The sequence below is a fragment of the Ruditapes philippinarum genome, unplaced genomic scaffold, assembly GCF_026571515.1.
Source record: "Ruditapes philippinarum isolate M1 unplaced genomic scaffold, ASM2657151v2 ctg2613_1_1_1_1, whole genome shotgun sequence".
Taxonomy (NCBI): Eukaryota; Metazoa; Mollusca; class Bivalvia; order Venerida; family Veneridae; genus Ruditapes; species Ruditapes philippinarum.
Genome location: NW_026856127.1, coordinates 194,428 through 214,188, shown reverse-complemented (window position 1 = coordinate 214,188; position 19,761 = coordinate 194,428). Strand labels below are relative to the sequence as shown.

Sequence of the window (19,761 nt, the reverse complement as noted above, 5' to 3'; positions counted from 1 at the left end):
TAGCTGGATAGCTTTCTCACATGAAAAAATCCAAAGTCCCTGATGGGATTCAACCACAAGGGGCAAGTGATTTGAAGTCTGCCACATTCTCCAGTTGGCAAAGGTGGCAAATACTACAGGTATATCATACTTAATACTAAAGCAATGAAAATTAGAAGTAAAATTAAGTTCAAAGCTTTCAGAAATTACATCATTGTAGTTTTTATTTTTAGGTTATAACTCAAAATTTATTTTGAACACATCAAAGATTTACCCTAAAACACAGATACTAACAATAATCAATAAAACATCAATAAAAACTAAGTTAACAAATCATGTAAGAACATTTCAGCAAACAATGCAAACCAATGTTCACACTTTACACAAATAAAGTCACACTTCTTATGGATAACTAGGGAATAATGCACTTTACCATCACTTAGAAATAGATTGCAAGTAACTGTGATTAGTCTCCTTAATGCTTGCATGGCCAATCAGATACAAATTTCTAAGGTCATTCAATTTACAGTATTTTTTGTATATACGCTTCAAAGTGGGGACAAATAACCCCAAACCCCAACTTTTTCTAAAACAACCCCTACTTAATTCTATTCAAAATGGTCCTCATCTCTCGGTTTCAGACATGTACAATGGGTGCATACCGGTAAAGTGCATTTTACCTGTTAACTAGATACACTTTGTATCAAAAACACAGGTTATAAGAGTACAATTAATCTTAATAAAAAGAAATGTATTTCAGACATTTACTTATAAAAACACTTTAAAAACAACATAAAAAACATTAAGCTAACTAAAATGTACTCAATATTGAATAAGTACTACAAAACCTTAATAATAATAACTACACATGAACACAAATATCTATAAAATCAGTAACAATAATCATCATGAAAACAGAAAACAAAAGATGTAAGTTGCCAATTAAAAAGTGTCTTAAACTTTCAATATTTTATACTTCAACAAAATATATACAATAACTTAATCAATATAACATTAAGTTTTTTTTTTTTTGGTTATTTTTGATAATAATGATATGTGAGATCAAATGATTTGGGCAAAGCTATGTAAACAAAAGGCTTCAGGATTGTATGATGAATATAAAACAACCTTAATTTGCAGTCCCCCCTGAACGCAATGTGGATAGCCGTTGCCATCATTATAGGGCCAGGCCAGTCTGCACATCCAAGCAGTCTGATTTGGCTAAATTCAGTTAGGGGCGGCAAAATCAATTGTCTGTATTGCCCAGTTTGTCCCACAATCTATAATATTATGGACAAGTGAATTTTTTCCCCCAAGAATTTACTCTATTGATATCAAATGGACAAGTAAAAAATGATTTGGATAAAACTGGACAAGTCAGATTTTGCCAGCCCTGAATCTGAAGGCAGCTCAATTTTTGCCTTTTGTTACCCAGTCCCTTAACTTTCTGAATGGACTGTTCCAGTTCAAAGCTGGGCAAATCCATTATACAAACTTGGGAGGTTTAAGGTTATCTTTTAAAAGCTTTAAAAAAACTGCACATTTACAAAAATGTAAATTAGTGATATTAATGAAATATTTTTTTCTTATTTTTTTTTTTTAAAAATTAGCACAAAAACATCAAATTCACTTTTGCTTTAGAAGTGCTAAATTTCTTAAATAGACTTGTTCATCTTTTAATTTTCTATCTGAATTTTAAAAAATTTCATTCGGTGAATGCTACAGACGGAGAAAAAGCCCCCAATAATATCAAAGCTTTATGAAATGTCCTTATAATTGCCAATAAACATATATCATAATTGATACAAGTCAATCAAAGCTTGAAATGAAATTTCCTAATAATTGCAAATAAATATTATATTATAAAATTGATACATATAGAAAGGAGCTGAATGATTATTTTATCAAAAGATATTGCTCTCATTTTCAATGCATTATAATCATTACATTACATTATTATTATTACATAGTTTTAATGTAAAACATTATGACATCATCAACTACATTACATAGTCAATGGATGATGTAATTTTTCAAAAAATGTTCCCTAATATATAGTTATTTTGCCATTTTTATGTGTGGATATTTTGGGCCATATAATATCATGGATCATGAGATATTAACAATCTTTAACTTATAACCCTTTTATTATAGAGTTTACATTTACATCCTGCAAGACTGAGCTGTACTACACATTCTTATGGTAGTCTTACTGTAATGCTTTCCCTCCAAAAAATTCTAACATCGACCAATATCAAAGCAAATTGTTTGTTTCAGGAACGTTATTTTTTTCAAAATCTAGGGCATAAAATTATTTACAATCATTCATCCTTTATCTCTATGTACTAAATTCCGGTTAAAATTTGAAAACCAAAGATTGTGAAAAAAAAAAAAACGATCTGGAAATGACCAATTTATTAAGATAATGGCCGATGTTACAATTTTTTGGCGAAAAAAAATACAGTAAGACTACCTTAATGTTATTTATGGTAAAATTTGTACATGTCACATATATTTTTTTTTCTACCAGAACATATTCCGACTTATTTAACATATGAAAATAACTACAGCACTAATAACTTTATCAAAATGTCTTGAATGTCATGTGCACTAATACAAATGTAACTATAACAAAATGTTGTGTAATCACAACAGTAATATAAGGCAGTTCTTGAAGCGAGCTGTTGGCGCCGCTATGGGAAATATTTAAAGGCGAAGAGATCAGTAGTAATCTGAGATGTACGGACGGACGTCTGTCAACCCTTCCCATGAAGGTCTACAAGAGCAGCGAACTTTTCCTGAGTTAGGACTCCAGCTACCACCACTGTAATAGAAAATTGATTTACATAATAAAGTGATTATTTGGGATATCAAAGGTGTTACAAATACATATATTTCTGTATTAAACAATGTATAAGCTTTTGAGTTCCTTAAAAGCCATAGATATATAGTTATATAAGATAGTCATGTTATATGACAAGTGTTGCTATAAAAGGAAACTGATATGCTGTATGATGTCATACTGGTATATTTTATGTACCGTAATTGCTAGAATAATCTAACAAAGAAAAACAAATTTAATGAAGATTTCAACTATCTGTGATTAAAATCATTATGGTATTAAAGAATTTGTGGCTAAGTTCAGGTTACATGGTAATAAATGCTTTATTTGTGGTGGAAGACCCCAGATGCTGCTTCATGTATACTTTCTAAACTGTGTCACAGGGTGAGAAAAATGGGCGGCCTGACTTAAATCCCGTACCCTAGGGCCTTGGGACATTATCCCGCATCCTCACTGACTTGAGCTACTCAGTCGCATGAATTTTTTTCCCCAATACGGGAACAGTTCTATAATGACCTAGTCCCCTGATATATTTTATTTCATCAGCTATTTGGCCACAGCCCTTTTTCCCTTTATTAGTAAACAGTTCTGCACATTGTGACAAATGCAATATTATTCTGCCAAACAAATGCCTAACTCAAGTCACCACTGAACAGAATAATCAATTTAGAATAAAAATTCTTCAAACTGATTTGGAAGTCAATTAATTTTACTTATTTTCAACTGAAGTTTTTCAGATTTTTACAATATTCACAATTTGCTGACAAAGGAATAAAAAGAAATCACCCTTTGTCTCATTCACCCAAGCTTACCTCAAAAATCAAAAGGCCTTTTATTACAAAATATTTGTTAAGTAATTAATTTATCACACAGGTCAAGTATATGTTATTCATAGAGACAGAGTGATCATTATGCAATCTATAATTAATTGAAGATATTTTAATAAGATTCTCTTTGATCAGGCACTGATAAACATATGAGTTACAAAAGTCATTATGCATTGTACTTTAAAGTGTCAATTTAACATTAACTGAATCATGCTAATCTAAAGTAAGATCAATATCATGAATTGGCAGCCATGATTATAAATCACTGACCTATGTCACTAAAATATACCGATGATCAGCCCCCACTTCCGAATCATCTATAAATTATATACCACCAAAATAGATGCCAGTACTTCCTCACCACCATGCAGTTTAAAAATAAAAGACCTATGCCACTATCAATGTCGGAGAGCCTGTGCATTAGTTCAGGTATAAATGGGAACCTGAGTAGAACCACTGTCGTTTCGTAAGCTAGCTGGACAGCTTCCTCACATGAAAGAATCCAAAGTCCCTCATACAGGATCTTAATCACTCAAGAGTTAAATGGTTTCATTAATTTTTTTTTTTTGTAAATGCCAAAAGGAAGCAAATACTAGAAGATTTGCCAATCTTAAAGTGCTGAAGGCATGATACCAGCTGACATCTTTGAAAGGCTTTTGCGGTGGGGTTTGATTATTCAAGTCAAAGTGTATACTATTTCCTGCTCTTTCAAATTTTTACTTTAGCAACTACACTAGGAATTTTTACTTGATTTGGTAACTCATCCAGACACTTATATACTATCATTTTACCAGAGGCAAATTTTTAAGAGGACAAAAAACTTTAGGTATAACTTACATTAACTTAATTTATCATTCAATTAAGCATTATTATGTCAACAAAACATTTACAAAGCTTTAGATATACTACTCAAGGAGGATATGGATTACAAGGGTCATTCATGTACTGTTTATAACAAGGCTTATGACATCATCCGTACAAAAAAAATAATGATCAGTACAAATACATAGGTACAACAAGAGCACCGCTAGGCGGAGCATTATATGCCCGAAAGTGTTTTTTTTCTTTTCTAAGGATGAAGCATTTGTAAGACATTACATAAATTAAATAAAGTATTACCTCCTTCAAATAGCAATCCTCCTATAAAGTTTGAATATTGTGGGCCAAATGAAACTTCAGTTATGCTCTGGAAACTGTTTTTAGTTTTGAGGTAATAGCTACCTTGAACTTTGACCGTGTGACCCCAAAATCAATAGGGGTCTTCTACCCAATATGGACAATCATCCTATGAAGTTTCAACACTATGGGCCAAATAGAAAGTAAGTTATGTTCTGGAAACTTTTTTCAGTTTTAAAGTAATAGTGACCTTGACCTTTGACATTGTGACCCCAAAATCAATAGGGGTCTTTACCCAATATGGACAATCATCCTCTGAAGTTTGAATATTGTGGGACAAATAGACCTTAAGTTATGCTCTGGAAACTGTTTTCAGTTTTAAAGTAATAGTGACCTTGACCTTTGACCTTGTGACCCCAAAATCAATAGGGGTCTCCTACCCAATATGGACAATCATCCTATGAAGTTTGAACACTGTCAGCCAAATGGAACTTAAGTTATGTTCCGAAAACTGTTTTCAGTTTTAAGGTCATAGTGACCTTGACCTTTGACCTTGTGACCCCAAAATCAATAGGGGTCTTCTACCCAATATGGACAATCATCCTATGAAGTTTGAACACTGTGGGCCAAATGGACCTTAAGTTATGCTCCGGAAACTGTTTTCAGTTTTAAGGTCATAGTGACCTTGACCTTTGACCTTGTGACCCCAAAATCAATAGGGGTCTTCTACCCAATATGGACAATCATCCTATGAAGTTTGAACACTGTCAGCCAAATGGAACTTAAGTTATGCTCCGGAAACTGTTTTCAGTTTTAAGGTCATAGTGACCTTGACCTTTGACCTTGTGACCCCAAAATCAATAGGGGTCTTCTACCCAAAATGGACAATCATCCTATGAAGTTTGAACACTGGCGGCCAAATGGACCTTAAGTTATGCTCCGGAAACTGTTTTCAGTTTTAGGGTCATAGTGACCTTGACCTTTGACCTTGTGACCCCAAAATCAATAGGGGTCTTCTACCCAATATGGACAATCATCCTATGAAGTTTGAACACTGTGGGCCAAATGGAACTTAAGTTATGCTCCGGAAACTGTTTTCAGTTTTAGGGTCATAGTGACCTTGACCTTTGACCTTGTGACCCCAAAATCAATAGGGGTCTTCTACTCAATATGGACTATCATCCTATGAAGCTTGAATGTTGTGGGCCAAATGGAACTTAAGTTATGCTCCGGAAACCAAATTGCTAACGGACGGACGGACGGACGGACGGATAGACAGACGGACGGACGCCCGGGGGTATAACATAATATGCCCGAAATTCTTTCGGGCATATAAAAAAAAGATTATTTGTGTACATCAGGAAACTATCCATCAATTTTCTGACAGAGGGACTGAACAAATCAGTTCACTTTTGAGTGCCATATCTGATTCTTTATATTAAAAATACAAGCCATATCAAAGCATTATAATCTTACATTAAGGTGATAATATATCATGTTTCTATTTATTGTATTGGTGATAAGGCGACTTTCCAGCTTTACCAGTGGAGAAAGATCTTAGGTGCCTCTTGAAGCATTATTTTAGGTAGGAACAGGTACCTGAGTAGAACTACCAAATTTGTGTAAGCTACAATGTATCTGAACAGCTTCCTCACAAGAAATAATCCAATGTCACTGACAGGATTCAAACACTAAGTGATTAGAGGCAAGTGATTTGAAATTTTAGTAACAGCATCTTACAAAGTGGCTGATTCCAGATAATTAAACATTATATCTTAACTGTTATTATATAAGTATAAAATACTGACTAATATGACTGTATTACAGTTGTTAAAACAAATATTCTTATAACTACTTAATGTATATTTTCACTCCGAACTTAATCGAAAATTTTATCGATTAAAGTCTCCTAAATTTTTATTTCTTTGTAAATACAATACTTATACACACACCCATCCACCCGGCCCCTACCTTCAAAGTTTTAACAGTTCTGTTTTACTGCTCTTTCTGGGGAAAAAAATTAAAGAATAACTTTTTTCCCACTGTTGGAAACACAGATTCCTTAAATACTATCTAAGGAAAGGGGTAATGGAACAGCAGGGATCTAAAATTATTCATAAAACAACACAGCTGCTTTCACATAACAGAAAAGACCATTAACGATTTCTTATAATTATAGGGTAGAAAAAAATCTTTCCAAGTGTTCTCTTTCAAAACATGATCCTTTCAAGATCCAAGGTCAGAGTTGTAACTCTTCCCTTTATAAATATCTGAATTAAATCAACTGATGTCCTTTCAAAAAAACAAAAACAAACAAACTAAAAGAAATCATTTTTATCTATGATATCTTATGATAAAATACATAACACATTGTTTATATATACAAAAAAATCCTAAACAAAAAACCAAGAATGAATGCCTCAGGCAAAAAAATAGTTTTCAAATTTACGTGGGTGATATGTTTTTGTGACCGCAGATTTTATCTATTCACATTCAGAGACCACACAAACCAGGTCCCGATCATTTCCGACATAAATTATTAAACTGTAATTAAACAGCCTGTATTTTAAATTGATATCACCGTAATAAATATAATTATATTGTCAATTTTTGTCGTTTGCTAATTCATTTCCTTGTTTACAAACAAACAAACAAAACGTTGAAAATATGTTATTGATTTCAGGTGGTGAATAAATTTCAATATTGCGCTCTTAATATGTCTATAAATTATCGAACAAAACGTCAAAAATAGCTCATAACTAAATGAATTATGTTCGCATAATGATGAGGAAATCTATTTTTACACATTTGATAGTAATAATGTAATCATAAACAAGTTCCATGCAGGCCAAACAAAATAAACACTTTAACAACTTAATAAGTCAATCATTGAGCCTGTCAGAATAAATGTAAGTTTTATGCAAATCAGATCAATTTAATTCAGAGAAAAAAATAATAACAAGATGTTTTTAATGTCACTTAAATATGAAAAAAATGTATATAGATGAAAATTATTTTCAGCGGAAACATTTTTTGAAACTCTTGACCTTTGACTTTTATTTCTTTATCATAATACGATACTAAACAAAATAGCGAAGCCAAAAATTGAAATATATTGAAAAGTGTTTTTGGTCTCTAATCAAAGAAAGGTACTTAAGTTTGCAGAAATTCTTTCTTAAAATTTAAATTTTTTTATCCCCTCACTACTTAGTATTTATATCTATTTAAGTGGCTACTTTCTAACAAACCACATAATTTGATTTGTATCAGAAATCTGTCTTGATTTGAATATGGAACTGACTGTAGATTAAAGAGAATTCAATTTCAGAATTTATACTTAAAGTACACAGTCAACAGAAAACTGTCCATAAAGAAAGAACGTATGCATTTGCCCTGGCTCTCTATTGGTGTTAAAAAACACTAGCAACCATGGAATGGAACACATAAAATATCTCAATAAAAACAAGAGCCGGTTGAACCGGGTGATGCTCCCCGAATAGGTTTTTGACAAAGGAAGGTATACCTCTTGTAGTGTCAAAGTTATGTCACAGACTAAGTTCAAAGTGTAAAAACAACCCAAATGTTGCACGCCACACATTTTCTCAATATGGTGATCATTTATGTGAAATAGTTGTAAAATCCCACTTCAAATAACGAAGTTATGGGCTGGACACAATTTTGCTGCAATGTCATGCTGTGACCTTGACCTTCAAGATAGCAACCCAAATGTTGCGCGGGACACGTCATCTCAATATGGTGATCATTTCTGTGATATAATTGTCAAATCCGACGTCAAATAACGAAGTTATTGACCAGACACGATTTTCAAGGTAGTGACCCAAATGTTGCGCGACATGTCGTCCCAATATAGTGATCATTTCTTTGAAATAGTTGTAAAATCCAACTTCAAATAACAAAGTTATGGGCTGGACACAAATTTGGGATGTACGGACGGACGGACATCCCGGTGACTATATGCTCCCCCGAAATTTTTCCGGGAGCATAAAAAGTCAGCCAATTAATGAAGTTGCTTTAAGTTTCAGAAACAGTAAATAAGTATGATGACAAGCCAATACCAGTCCTATAGTTATATCTGCAGAAATATTTCATTAAGCACACTAAGAACATTTTATACTCAAAATTTTAACGTAAATCAATTAAGCAAGACCTACTTAAACACATACTTACACGCAATGTGAATCACAGTATGAAAGTGAGTATTGTTGAGGGTTCGGGGCGCCCTCACCCTCCATGGCTGCCATCATACTGCACGCAGCCTCGTACTCCGCATCTGTCTGAGGGTTTATAGGCAATGTTGCAGTGCTGTATACTCCCTCGTTGAGATCCATCAACATATTGTTCTATATAATGGTAAAAGAAAGACAGATGGGTTACGGACCACAATGGAAATAAGAGATCTAGTTCTCATTTTTTTGTGTTATCCTTAGTATGATGAAATTAACGTGGGTAATTTCTCATACATGTTTTAACTTATTGCTCTATAAAATGAAAACGAAAGAAAAATGAATTATGGAACACAATGGAAATAAGAGATCTAGTTGTTTTTTTTTAGCTGTCTTTCGTATGATGTAATTGATGTGGTTTCAGTTTTCAAACATGTTTTACTGTTCTATCATTTTATCATGTATTATGCATGATTTTCAATCTTATTGCATAAACTATGTAATTTAATAAAGGGAAATAATTCAATTAAATATCTAAGCCAACTTATGGATTCACATTTATGACCCTCAAACCATGTGTGATTTTCATGTGAATACTTTTGGTGGTTACTGAGACATGGCATTGCATACAAAATTAAGCATTACTCAATCACAAACACCACATCTAATTTTCTGTTCTATTCATGTGTAATATTCTATGAAACATCAAACTTAAAAGAAAATTATAGCTAGAAAATCTAAAGCTATTGATTATTACTACCGGTATCTATCTGAAAATTAATTTGTGAGCAGATTTTTAAATATCAGGAGTCAAATGCATGCATTTTCTGATTTTCCTTGAGTCAAGGTCCGGATATCTGTGCCATTCAATTGTTCTGATAATAAAAATGTGCTAATAACTAATAATTTAATTTCTCCCAGTTCCTTTTCAAAGGCCAAGAACCTAAATCAACTTCATTGCAGCATTGAAGAATTACTCTAGGGTTACAGGTCTTACAAAACATGACTTCAGTATACTATTTTCAATTCAAAAGACATTAATTATTACTTGATAACGTATGCGGAACTTACATTTGTATGTATGCGTAATTTGTACAACTTACGTAAAATCTTATTTAACTATGCAATACTTAAATGAGATAGCACAAACATTTTTCATTCATGAGGCATGAGGAAAATCACGTACAAAGATAAAATGAACATTCTATTCATAGATTATATCAAAAGATCACGCACAGCACTCTTTCCACAGGGAATATTCAATGGAAAAAGCTTATAGAATGTGGACAGTGATCTATCAATTCTTACTTGTAAAATGCGGAACTATTTATATTCAACAGAAAGATGTCTCGCAGAGCAAAAATTTCAAAATTATTCAGTAAATTAATTAAGTTTATACTTTGATCTATATGTATATGTCTGAAACGTTTTTTCGTGTTTTTTTTTTTCAAATAATAAAAATTTCTTCTCCGCTGGCACCAGTTTTGTGACCTGTGGCCTGTCTTTGATGTTCAACCAATTCATAATGATTTTATGAACAATTACCCCTCACACAAACTAGAAATGTGTTCAAACAATTGTCCAATGTTCTGTTGGTCTACAGAAAGATGAGGGAAATTGTGGGCATTATGGACATTTCTTGCAGATATACCTTTTTTTATAATAGCTTAACCCTTTCGCTGCCAGAGGGTTATTGTTTTATTGACAGAGGGTTTTCTAAAAAATTACTATATTATTAATTAATATAATTATTATTTGTTATTAGTATTATAATAATTATAATTATATGTTTCCAAATATGCTAGTATAATAATAATTATTGTCGATGGTATAATTTTCTTTATATTTATTATTATTTTTATTATTATTATTAATTTATTATTATTATTATGATTATTATAGAAACGGGTAAAGCCGTCCATATGGCAAATACGCCGAAAATAACAGGGACGGCTTAAGCAGTGAAAGGGTTAATATAAATTTGTTCAGTTTATACAAAGGCCAGGCCAGCCTAAAGATCATGGTTATTTCCCCTCCTATGGCCAATGTCAGATTAGGTGAGGTACATGTATGTAAGCTTTTTGTTTTAGCTTAGAACTAAGATGTGCAGTACAAAAACATGGAACAAATATTACAGCTGTCATAAATTGACCCAGCTGCAGTGATCTCCTGATTATTTTCACTCTATACTAACATTCATAACCTTAAATAAAATATTCTTAACATTTAACAACTCATGAAATACTCATAACTTTAAACAACTCATGAAGTATTCATCAAAATTGAAAAACTCATAGCCTAGTTATTTTTAAAATATCATCAAAGACTTGAGCAATCAAATATATACATGTACATGTATACAAATTCTAACTATGAATATATTACTGGAAGCAGTATTTAGATGGTTACCTGAATGTCAAGGTCAGATTGAGACGTCATGTTATTATTAAGTTCTTCTCCTTGACCTGTATGTAATATAGTATTGTTGTTATCACCAATATGATCCCCCGTCTGGTCGGGGAGGGGAGGCACTCTGTTGTTCATTGTAACCTGAAAACAACAAAGTCAATGGAAGTTATTAAAAATGACAGATTACATTTTAGCCTATTATCATATACATGTATATAAGTAGACTTTTTTTTTAAACCAAAAACAAACAGACATACACATACTGAAAGTGGTCTTCGAAATCTGTTTTTGGCTATAGATTACTTTATTCTTAAGAATAAATGTTTTAAATAAAATTGGACAGACAAATTTGCCAACAACATACAAACACTGGTACAGTAATTTGATTCATGCTTATCAGAAAGGATTAACTACTGATAACACCCCCACCACTCCCCCTTACAGAGCCTTGTTACCCCTGTAAACAATAACCCTAAAGCTAGATATTCCTCTATGAACCGGCAGCCGAAGTACGATTCTTATACTCAGAAACCTTTTTTACATTGAAATATTCTCACAGTTGGAAAATAAAAATAATCTTTCAGGCATATATATATATAAACAGTGACTTTACATTACCTGACAAGAATTAGATATCTCAAGATCTCAGGAGTCTTTTTATCAATAGTAACTTAGTTAAACCTGGGCCAAAAGATATCCCAAATGTCGTAAAAACTATCCTAAAACAATAATGTTTAACCTGTACTTAGTGGCCAACTGTATTGGGAAACCTGTTTTTGACAAGCCCTACACAATTTGAACTTCCGTATGTTAGTATAGTATACACAAATAACATTTTCACTATATTGTACCTGTGGTTTAGATTATGCAGACATAAAATAATTATACATTTTTATAGCTTGAACTTATAAGGTATATTCATATCAGTTATTAATATTTGATCAACATCTATATATTACCTATATTATTATAATTATATATTCTAATCATGCCTTGAAATCATCAAATACAATTAACTTCTACATCATTTCGACTTTAATGTCCCTATAACTGTAGTTGAGAACAAAAGAATGCAGTAAAAATAGTGTTCTTTTTAAGGAAAAGATGAATGGTTTAAAACCACAAATTTTCGAGTCATTTCTTAAAACAACAAAAAAATTAGATATGAAAATTCTCTTCCATGAAATACAGGTCTTAAATAGATATAAAAACAAGTAAAAAGGAAAAAGGTACCGTATTTTTTAACCAGTAATTTTTAGCATTTTCTATACTACATGTACATGTATATTACTATATTTTCTATATCACTCTGGCTTGATAACAGTTATTTACAGTGAAGAAAAATTAATCAATCAATAATATCAAATCATCAAGTGTAATTTTATTTTAAAACAATCTATTATTATTAGGGATGGCAACAAATACCAAAATCAATACTTGAGTACTCGGTCATTTTCTGATCGAATACTCCGTTACTTGGATGATTTCCAGTGATACTCAAAGTTTATCACCGTCTACATGCTACTTTCGTTTTCTATTCAAATTCATAAAATTCGTAACTATAAATAGGACTGCACGGAAGACAAATTAATTAAAATTAAATCAACATCAATTTTACAACGTTTTAATTAATGCAATACCAAGTTTAAAACATGTATAACAGTTCATATATCTTTTTTTTTCTTGAAATAATATAGAATAATCGGCGGCAACAAAAGTTTAACCGGGTCTAAATAATAGTTACCTTTATTCTTACATTCATAATAGGAAATTGGCCCTTTGTTGTTTTCAAAAAGTTACTTCTGCTACAAACTATAACACAATTAAAAGTAATTGAATATCATAAGATGACATAAGCTATACAGGTGCGTGTATCAAACTGTTGATCGCCTCGTTAAATTTATGATATCATTTACGCACCTCTGCAAGGATGTTTTGATTTGCATTTAACAGGTATTTATGAAGATACATGGGCATCTTCGAATTTCTGAACTAATTGGATACACCAATCTTTCTAAATCGCAAAAAAATAGACATTATATATTTTTCCGAGTAACCGAATATCAGTTTTGTTAACCGATATTCTGAGGTTCGATCGAGTACTCGGTTAACTGGTTACTCTTTGCCATCTCTAATTATTATGTTATAAATGGTATTCTTTTTTTTGTATTACATGACTCAGATATAAAAGTGACCTCTTATACACAGTGTCCCTTATGTCATTTACAAGCCTGTATTTTACCTGTAAATGGTGTTGAGCCAAATTCTGAATGACTGTGTTAGAATGCATAGAAGATTGATGATCATGTTGATGATGTTGATGATGATCATGATGATGAAGGTGATGAGGAGTCTGTGATGATGAATTACTCTGTAATAATGGCACCTGAGGTTGGTGTGAATGATGCATCTGAGATTCTGGTTGCCCTGATATGTCCATACTGTCTGTCATACCATCTTCTTCCATACCCGGTCTTGATTCAGTACACCTTCGCTTAGTCTCCATTTCCTCCTAAACATGAAACAGCAATAATAACACTTTTTTTCATAATCTTTCCACTTATTATGCAATGGTGTGTAATAAAGGTATAACTAAAATTTTAAAAAGCCATATTTGCCAACATTCATGCTGTCTTTAATTTTACTTGTTTATATCTAATCTTTCTTAAGATTCCCTCTAGTATTTTTGTGTGTGTGTTTTTTTGTTGTTTTGTTTTTTTGGAAAAATTTCTACTGCTATTAAATCTAATGCAAAGTTACACAAATTAAGTGATTTAAACTAGCCTCATGCATTTACTATTGTACACAAAAATTACCGTAATGCTGGAACATACGATACGGGGACGGGAAACACAGAGATTATCGCTCCTTATGTTTTCGTCCAATCAGGAATCAGCGCCGCCATTTTACAATTTTAGTTCAAAGCGGAGGAAATGTTCGGTCAGAAAATCGATCGGTATGTTTACTTAATGGGGTTGAAGTCCCAAGAAAGTAAATGAAATAATTCTGTAAGTATCATGACATTGATCCGATGTATTTTTAACATGTGTATAAAGTATCTAATGTGAAAAACTGTGTCTGTTGAAAGAATAAAAATTTCAATCGAACTGATGTTTTGTGTTGATCGCCTTGAAAGGGTAATTTTTGTCTGCAAACTTCGTTTTAAATAAGTAAATTACAAGAAAACTGACAGAATATTTTGAAATAGATCCTTTAAATATCTTTGGTTTAACGTTAAGATTATGGAATTTTAGTGAGATAAAATGAAATTTTACGGGTTCCAATTTTATGAACTGTGACAAAAAATCCGAAAAAATGAAATGGCGGAATGCAAACGTGATGTACATTTTTTGTCCCGTAAATGAACGTTATATGTTAATTAAATTTGTCCCATGTTAGTATTTTTTTAGTAAAACATAAACATATCTATAGCAAAGAAAATAAAATTGGATCAATTATCTTGTAGGATTTTTCATTACGCTGTGTCAAATTTCAAACAATTTTTTGGTGAAATCTGAGACCAAACCATAAATTGACGAATTTGCAGTTAAGTCGTTTGATATTTAAAAAGTAGAAAAAATAATGTTTTAGAAATAGGTATAGGGTTTCTTTTAATTTTCGAAAACCATAATTTGTTATCTGAATGAGAAAAAAAACAACATCTTTTATTAAAATTATAGATTCCCTTAGCTGTGTCATTGATATCATGAATGATATCCTGTCATGGTGGTCATTGTTATTTGCACTTTTAAAAGTCTTTTATTTTCTTTATTTGTATAATATTATTTCAATCTCAATTGCAGGTTTATCGAAGATTGAAAACTTTCCATCAGATGTTTCTTCACAAATTTCTTTTTGCTTGAGAATACCAGTAATGATGAACAAAGATACTGAGTGTAAAAGGTCACAAAATGATACCATGAATTTTGTCGATTCAGATTGAAGGATTAAAGTATGTGTTCGTGTCACAACGAGAAAATGAAGTTGGACCTACTTGGTGGCATTCATATATCTGATGAAACATTTTTTCAAAGCCGCATGCCTCCAGATTACTCAAAAATATTTCAAAGAAATTAACACTGGGGGAAAAAAACATACTAAAACTTTAAGAAAAAGTAAACAGATCAAAGGATTCAAGTGATAATTTATATCTTATGTGCAAATTAATGACTGTACTATTGGCAGTAATTTATCACCATATTTATACTGCGTTACTAACGCAGTAGGGGCCATTCATGCACATTTTTGACTTCTTTTTGGTAATTTATGTAGATTATAAGTGCCGATTTCAATGTGTCAAGTATTTCTTTGTTCATTTTCAACCAATATTTTTTGTATTTGTATTGCCAATTTAATGTTTACATTTGTTACAGCTAATATTCATAAAGATGAAAAATAATATTTTAAAAAAAAATTGTAATGTGCAATATATATTGATAAAGTGTTTTTTTTATCAACTAGGTAGTCCTTTCATGCTGCCTAGCCTTTTAATAAACGAGTAAAAGAATTTTAATAAGTCAGTGGTTCAGTATATTAAAAAATCACAGATATATTGTCCACTGGTCTGATGCATATATATATACATACAGAAATGTTCACATGACAAACTGGGTCGAAGCTGGAACTCTAACAATGGGTATGCAGGTTGATGACCAAGTATGACGTGGCCATTGCAAATATGAATCTTAGTTGTTATAACTATTTACAATTGAAAAAGACCACAGTAAGAAACATTGCATAAAAAAGGTTTTTTTCTAACCTTTAACAATTCTTAACTCCATGTTTATTCCTTAAATGTTCCTCTTATACCCGATACAGAATTGTATGACTTATCACACTGATCACATACATTAGTTTTTCCTTTTATTCATCTTTATGATTTTACACTTATACTTATCCTTCAATCATCAGAATTTTCATAATTCACATAGCTGTAAATTCACACAAGAAAAAAATCTAAATATATTCCTCAAAGAGAACAAAAATGCCGATTTTCCATATGCCTATATTGGCAGTGTATCAGTATGTATAAATTTCATTATGAACATTGCATCTATAATGTTATGCTTTTTTATGAAAAAAATTTATAATTAAAAACTGTTTCATTCAATAGCATATTTTAAAAGGGCATATTGTTGTGAAGTAAGAAAACAATCTATTCAAAATGAAAATTAAAGCTAAATAAGAACAAAATTACAAATATATGTGAAAAATTATGTTTAAAACACAAAGATTAATCAAAGGCCATGTTTGAAAACAACTGAATAAAACAAAGGTCAGACATTTTATTAAAACCAAAAATTATTGGCATGTTATAAAAACAAAAAATGTTTTAATAAGTGCAGCCGGTTTTTTACACTTTAATTACATAAATAATAAGTCGCCAATACAACAATAATTTCTATGTTTATTGACACATTTGACATAATTATATTCTATAATTAATATAGAACCATGTAATTAAAGCTATAATTGAAATTTTAATGATTAACATTATTTCTGAACGTATTATTACAAACGTAAATTTTCAATATCATAATTAAATATGGTAAATTACTTTTCTGTATCTGGTTTCATATTTATTAATATTAAATTTTAAAATTGAATCCAATGAAAAAAGTATTTAAGAAACCAACAACCTTTTTTCCTACTAATTTTGATTTGCCACCTCCAAAATCACGCGGAAACATTTATGCAGCGGAAATATATCCGATCAACCCGGCATGTACCGTGATTACGGCGTTTAAACACGGCGCTTATCGATCGATCGATTCCAATTGGACACCAACATTGGCACTGATAAGAAAGCGCGAGTGACATATCCCGTTATAGTACATCCCAGCGTAATGATAAAGAGCCTAATTGATTTATATTTAGTACTGTGTTAACAGTGAGTTTTTAAGGCGTAATTTTGAGGGAGAAGGTATTTTCTGTACATAAAATAGAACAATATTTCATCCTGTTGTACAATTATTTGAACTAATTCCTATCCCACCTCCCCACACCCAATATGACAAAATCACTGGTTAGAAATATGATAATCAAATACTAGTTGATGAAAAAAAAAAAAAAAAAGTATTTGACACATAAGTATTCTAAAGAATATTTTAATAGCGAAGAAGCAAAATGGAATATTATACTTTATAGTACATGTATATAAACATTTTAAATAAAAAAGTAGAAGAAGAAAGTAGGTTTACCACAACATCCTGTCTTGAGTCATCACAGTTTTTTCTCTTGGTACCGTACACATTGAATATTGGTTGCTCTTCATTGAATGGCCAGTTGTAGTTTGTTGCCGGCATATTTCTTATAGGAGCCTGTAGCCAAACTTCCACCACAAAATTAAAATGCAACTAAAATGAAAATCATAATAACTGCATACATACATGTGTAATTTTTAAAATATATTCAAGATTAATCTAACATGATGCCTCCATGAATATTTACCTAACATAAGTTTTGTTAGGTCAATTCAAAGGCACATTATGCCTCAGAAATGTTTTTTTTATCCATTATTTAAAAAGGGCAAACATGAGTTTTACAGTTTGTACATGTAAATTGTTATTCTCATTACGATTCATTATGGATTATACTCAATATTTCCATTGTAAGACTGTACTGTCCGATTTTACAAACCAACATAAAAAAATTACGCATGCTGTCAGGTAGGTCTAAAAACACTTATCATTGGGTGTCCTTAAATTCAACCCTGTCCTACACTACAGTCAACACCCTTTCTGTGTATTGTCAGAAAGTCTCAACAAATGTCAGTTAATAAAGAAAACAGTTGTATATTTTTATACATCATTGTAAATTTAATGTATCTGCAAAATTTCTTTATCATAGAATGCTTGGATCATAAGCAAATATAGTGTATCAAACTAGCACTGTAAAATGGTTAGGGTAACGAATCATGGCCACCCGAGGATATTCATCATTTACAACTGAACAGATCTATTACATAGAGGTAACGAAGGACATCCATCGTATACGGTATATAAAATAAAAAGCCCTGGCACACAATTTGTTGAGCTAATAACGGATCTGATCCAGAACACTAATGTTCCATCATTGGCATCAGAAAAATTCAGATTAAAGAACAAAATTTTGAAAGCGGCTTGTAAAATTTTGAAAGCCAGTAAAAATATCCCTGATATTGTCTGAACTTAATATAATCATGATCTTTCCAATCTTTGTGTGTTCAACGTAGCGTTTGAATAATTTGACAGGACATATCACATGAAAGATCATAATCTTAAAAAGCAGCTTAAAGTGGAAAACAAAAAAAAATTGTTTTTTTTTTTTTTTCGAAAATCATAACTTTGCAGCTTGACAAATTATACCCAACTTACATTAAAAAGTTTTGGTTCAAATATACTCGTTAATCAAATCTGATAAGAAATAATTATCTGAAAGCATGATATTTACCGAATATTAGCTGTAAAACCGCAAACTTTCGAATTTATCTTTTGTTTGGGAAAGTCAGGCGTACTTGATTACAAATGATCAAGAATTGACCGATTACGAGTAGAATAAAAAATTTAATCGAGTTGGCGCTAGTACATTTGTTCAAAAAGTTTGACGGTTCGCAATTTGAGTTAAACAATTAAGCTTTACTATGTGTTGTACTAAAAATTAAATAAAATAATAATAGTTTTTGAAAGAATTTACGGATTATTATAAATGTCCTCCACAAAAGTATCATACTTAAAAATTATTATTCGAATTGCTTCCCTTAGAATGGATTTGTATTGACAGACACGAACCTATTTCCATTATCAAACGAAATATATTTACATTTTTTTTTGTAAACGTCTACACGATTGATAAAAACGATGCCGTTTAAACGGCGGTACTTCTATGTACTATACATTACCCTGTACTCGAGTTGCCAAATGATTTCTAAATTACTTTCTTTTTTAAAACACACACAAATAAATAATGCTCAGGGCTCATCGCGAGGGAGTCGCACTATATCCCAATTTCGCTCTTTTGAAAGATCAAAGGAAAATCAAGTTTACCGAAAAATATTTAGTCACGAGCGATTTGTGAACGATGATTGTAAACGCCCTTATTCTGGGCTGCTTACTATCCTTGGCCAATCAGAGCGTCGCTTAAATAGAAGCCTGACAACACAATTGGTCTGACAAATGCTGGATTATGTGAACAATTTTACTTAACAAGGGTTATCCATTAATGGTAGGGATAAAGTAAACATGTTTGTTATTTTCTAATTATCGAAGCACTGTACTGTTGGCGTTTAATCAAAGTTAAAAACTGCATGACGCCCTTCAAAAAAGTCGTAACCTACGCTTTTTTGACAGCCTTGCAAACTCACTTCGTATTTACTGGGAATAAATCAATTTGAATTTATAAAATTCATGATTCCATGTAATAATTA

At 31.4% G+C, this 19,761-nt stretch overlaps 1 protein-coding gene across 2 annotated transcripts; it reads right to left on the bottom strand.

Annotated features, from left to right (window-relative positions):
- Positions 1-2,399: 2,399 nt before the first annotated feature.
- LOC132745477 (G-box-binding factor-like) lies at positions 2,400-18,870 on the bottom strand. 2 transcript variants are annotated; one of them, XM_060734426.1, is made up of 6 exons: positions 18,789-18,870; positions 17,558-17,713; positions 13,600-13,869; positions 11,358-11,498; positions 8,953-9,125; positions 2,400-2,803 (listed from the first exon to the last, which is right to left on the bottom strand). In XM_060734426.1, the coding sequence occupies exons 2-6, from the start codon at positions 17,660-17,662 to the stop codon at positions 2,701-2,703; spliced, it is 792 nt and encodes a 263-aa protein (XP_060590409.1). In that variant the 5' UTR covers positions 17,663-17,713; positions 18,789-18,870; the 3' UTR covers positions 2,400-2,700. The 2 variants fall into 2 exon arrangements, with proteins under 2 accessions (XP_060590409.1, XP_060590410.1); XM_060734427.1 differs by having other exon boundaries at positions 2,401-2,803; positions 13,744-13,869.
- Positions 18,871-19,761: the final 891 nt, after the last annotated feature.

Excerpts from the sequence above, each read along its gene's own strand:
- LOC132745477 (XM_060734426.1), bottom strand. The coding sequence starts at position 17,662 with ATGCCGGCAACAAACTACAACTGGCCATTCAATGAAGAGCAACCAATA. Across the intron at positions 13,870-17,557 it reads ACTCAAGACAGGATGTTGTG|GAGGAAATGGAGACTAAGCG; the intron begins GTAAACCTACTT and ends TTTCATGTTTAG. Across the intron at positions 11,499-13,599 it reads TGGCTCAACACCATTTACAG|GTTACAATGAACAACAGAGT; the intron begins GTAAAATACAGG and ends TGTTGTTTTCAG.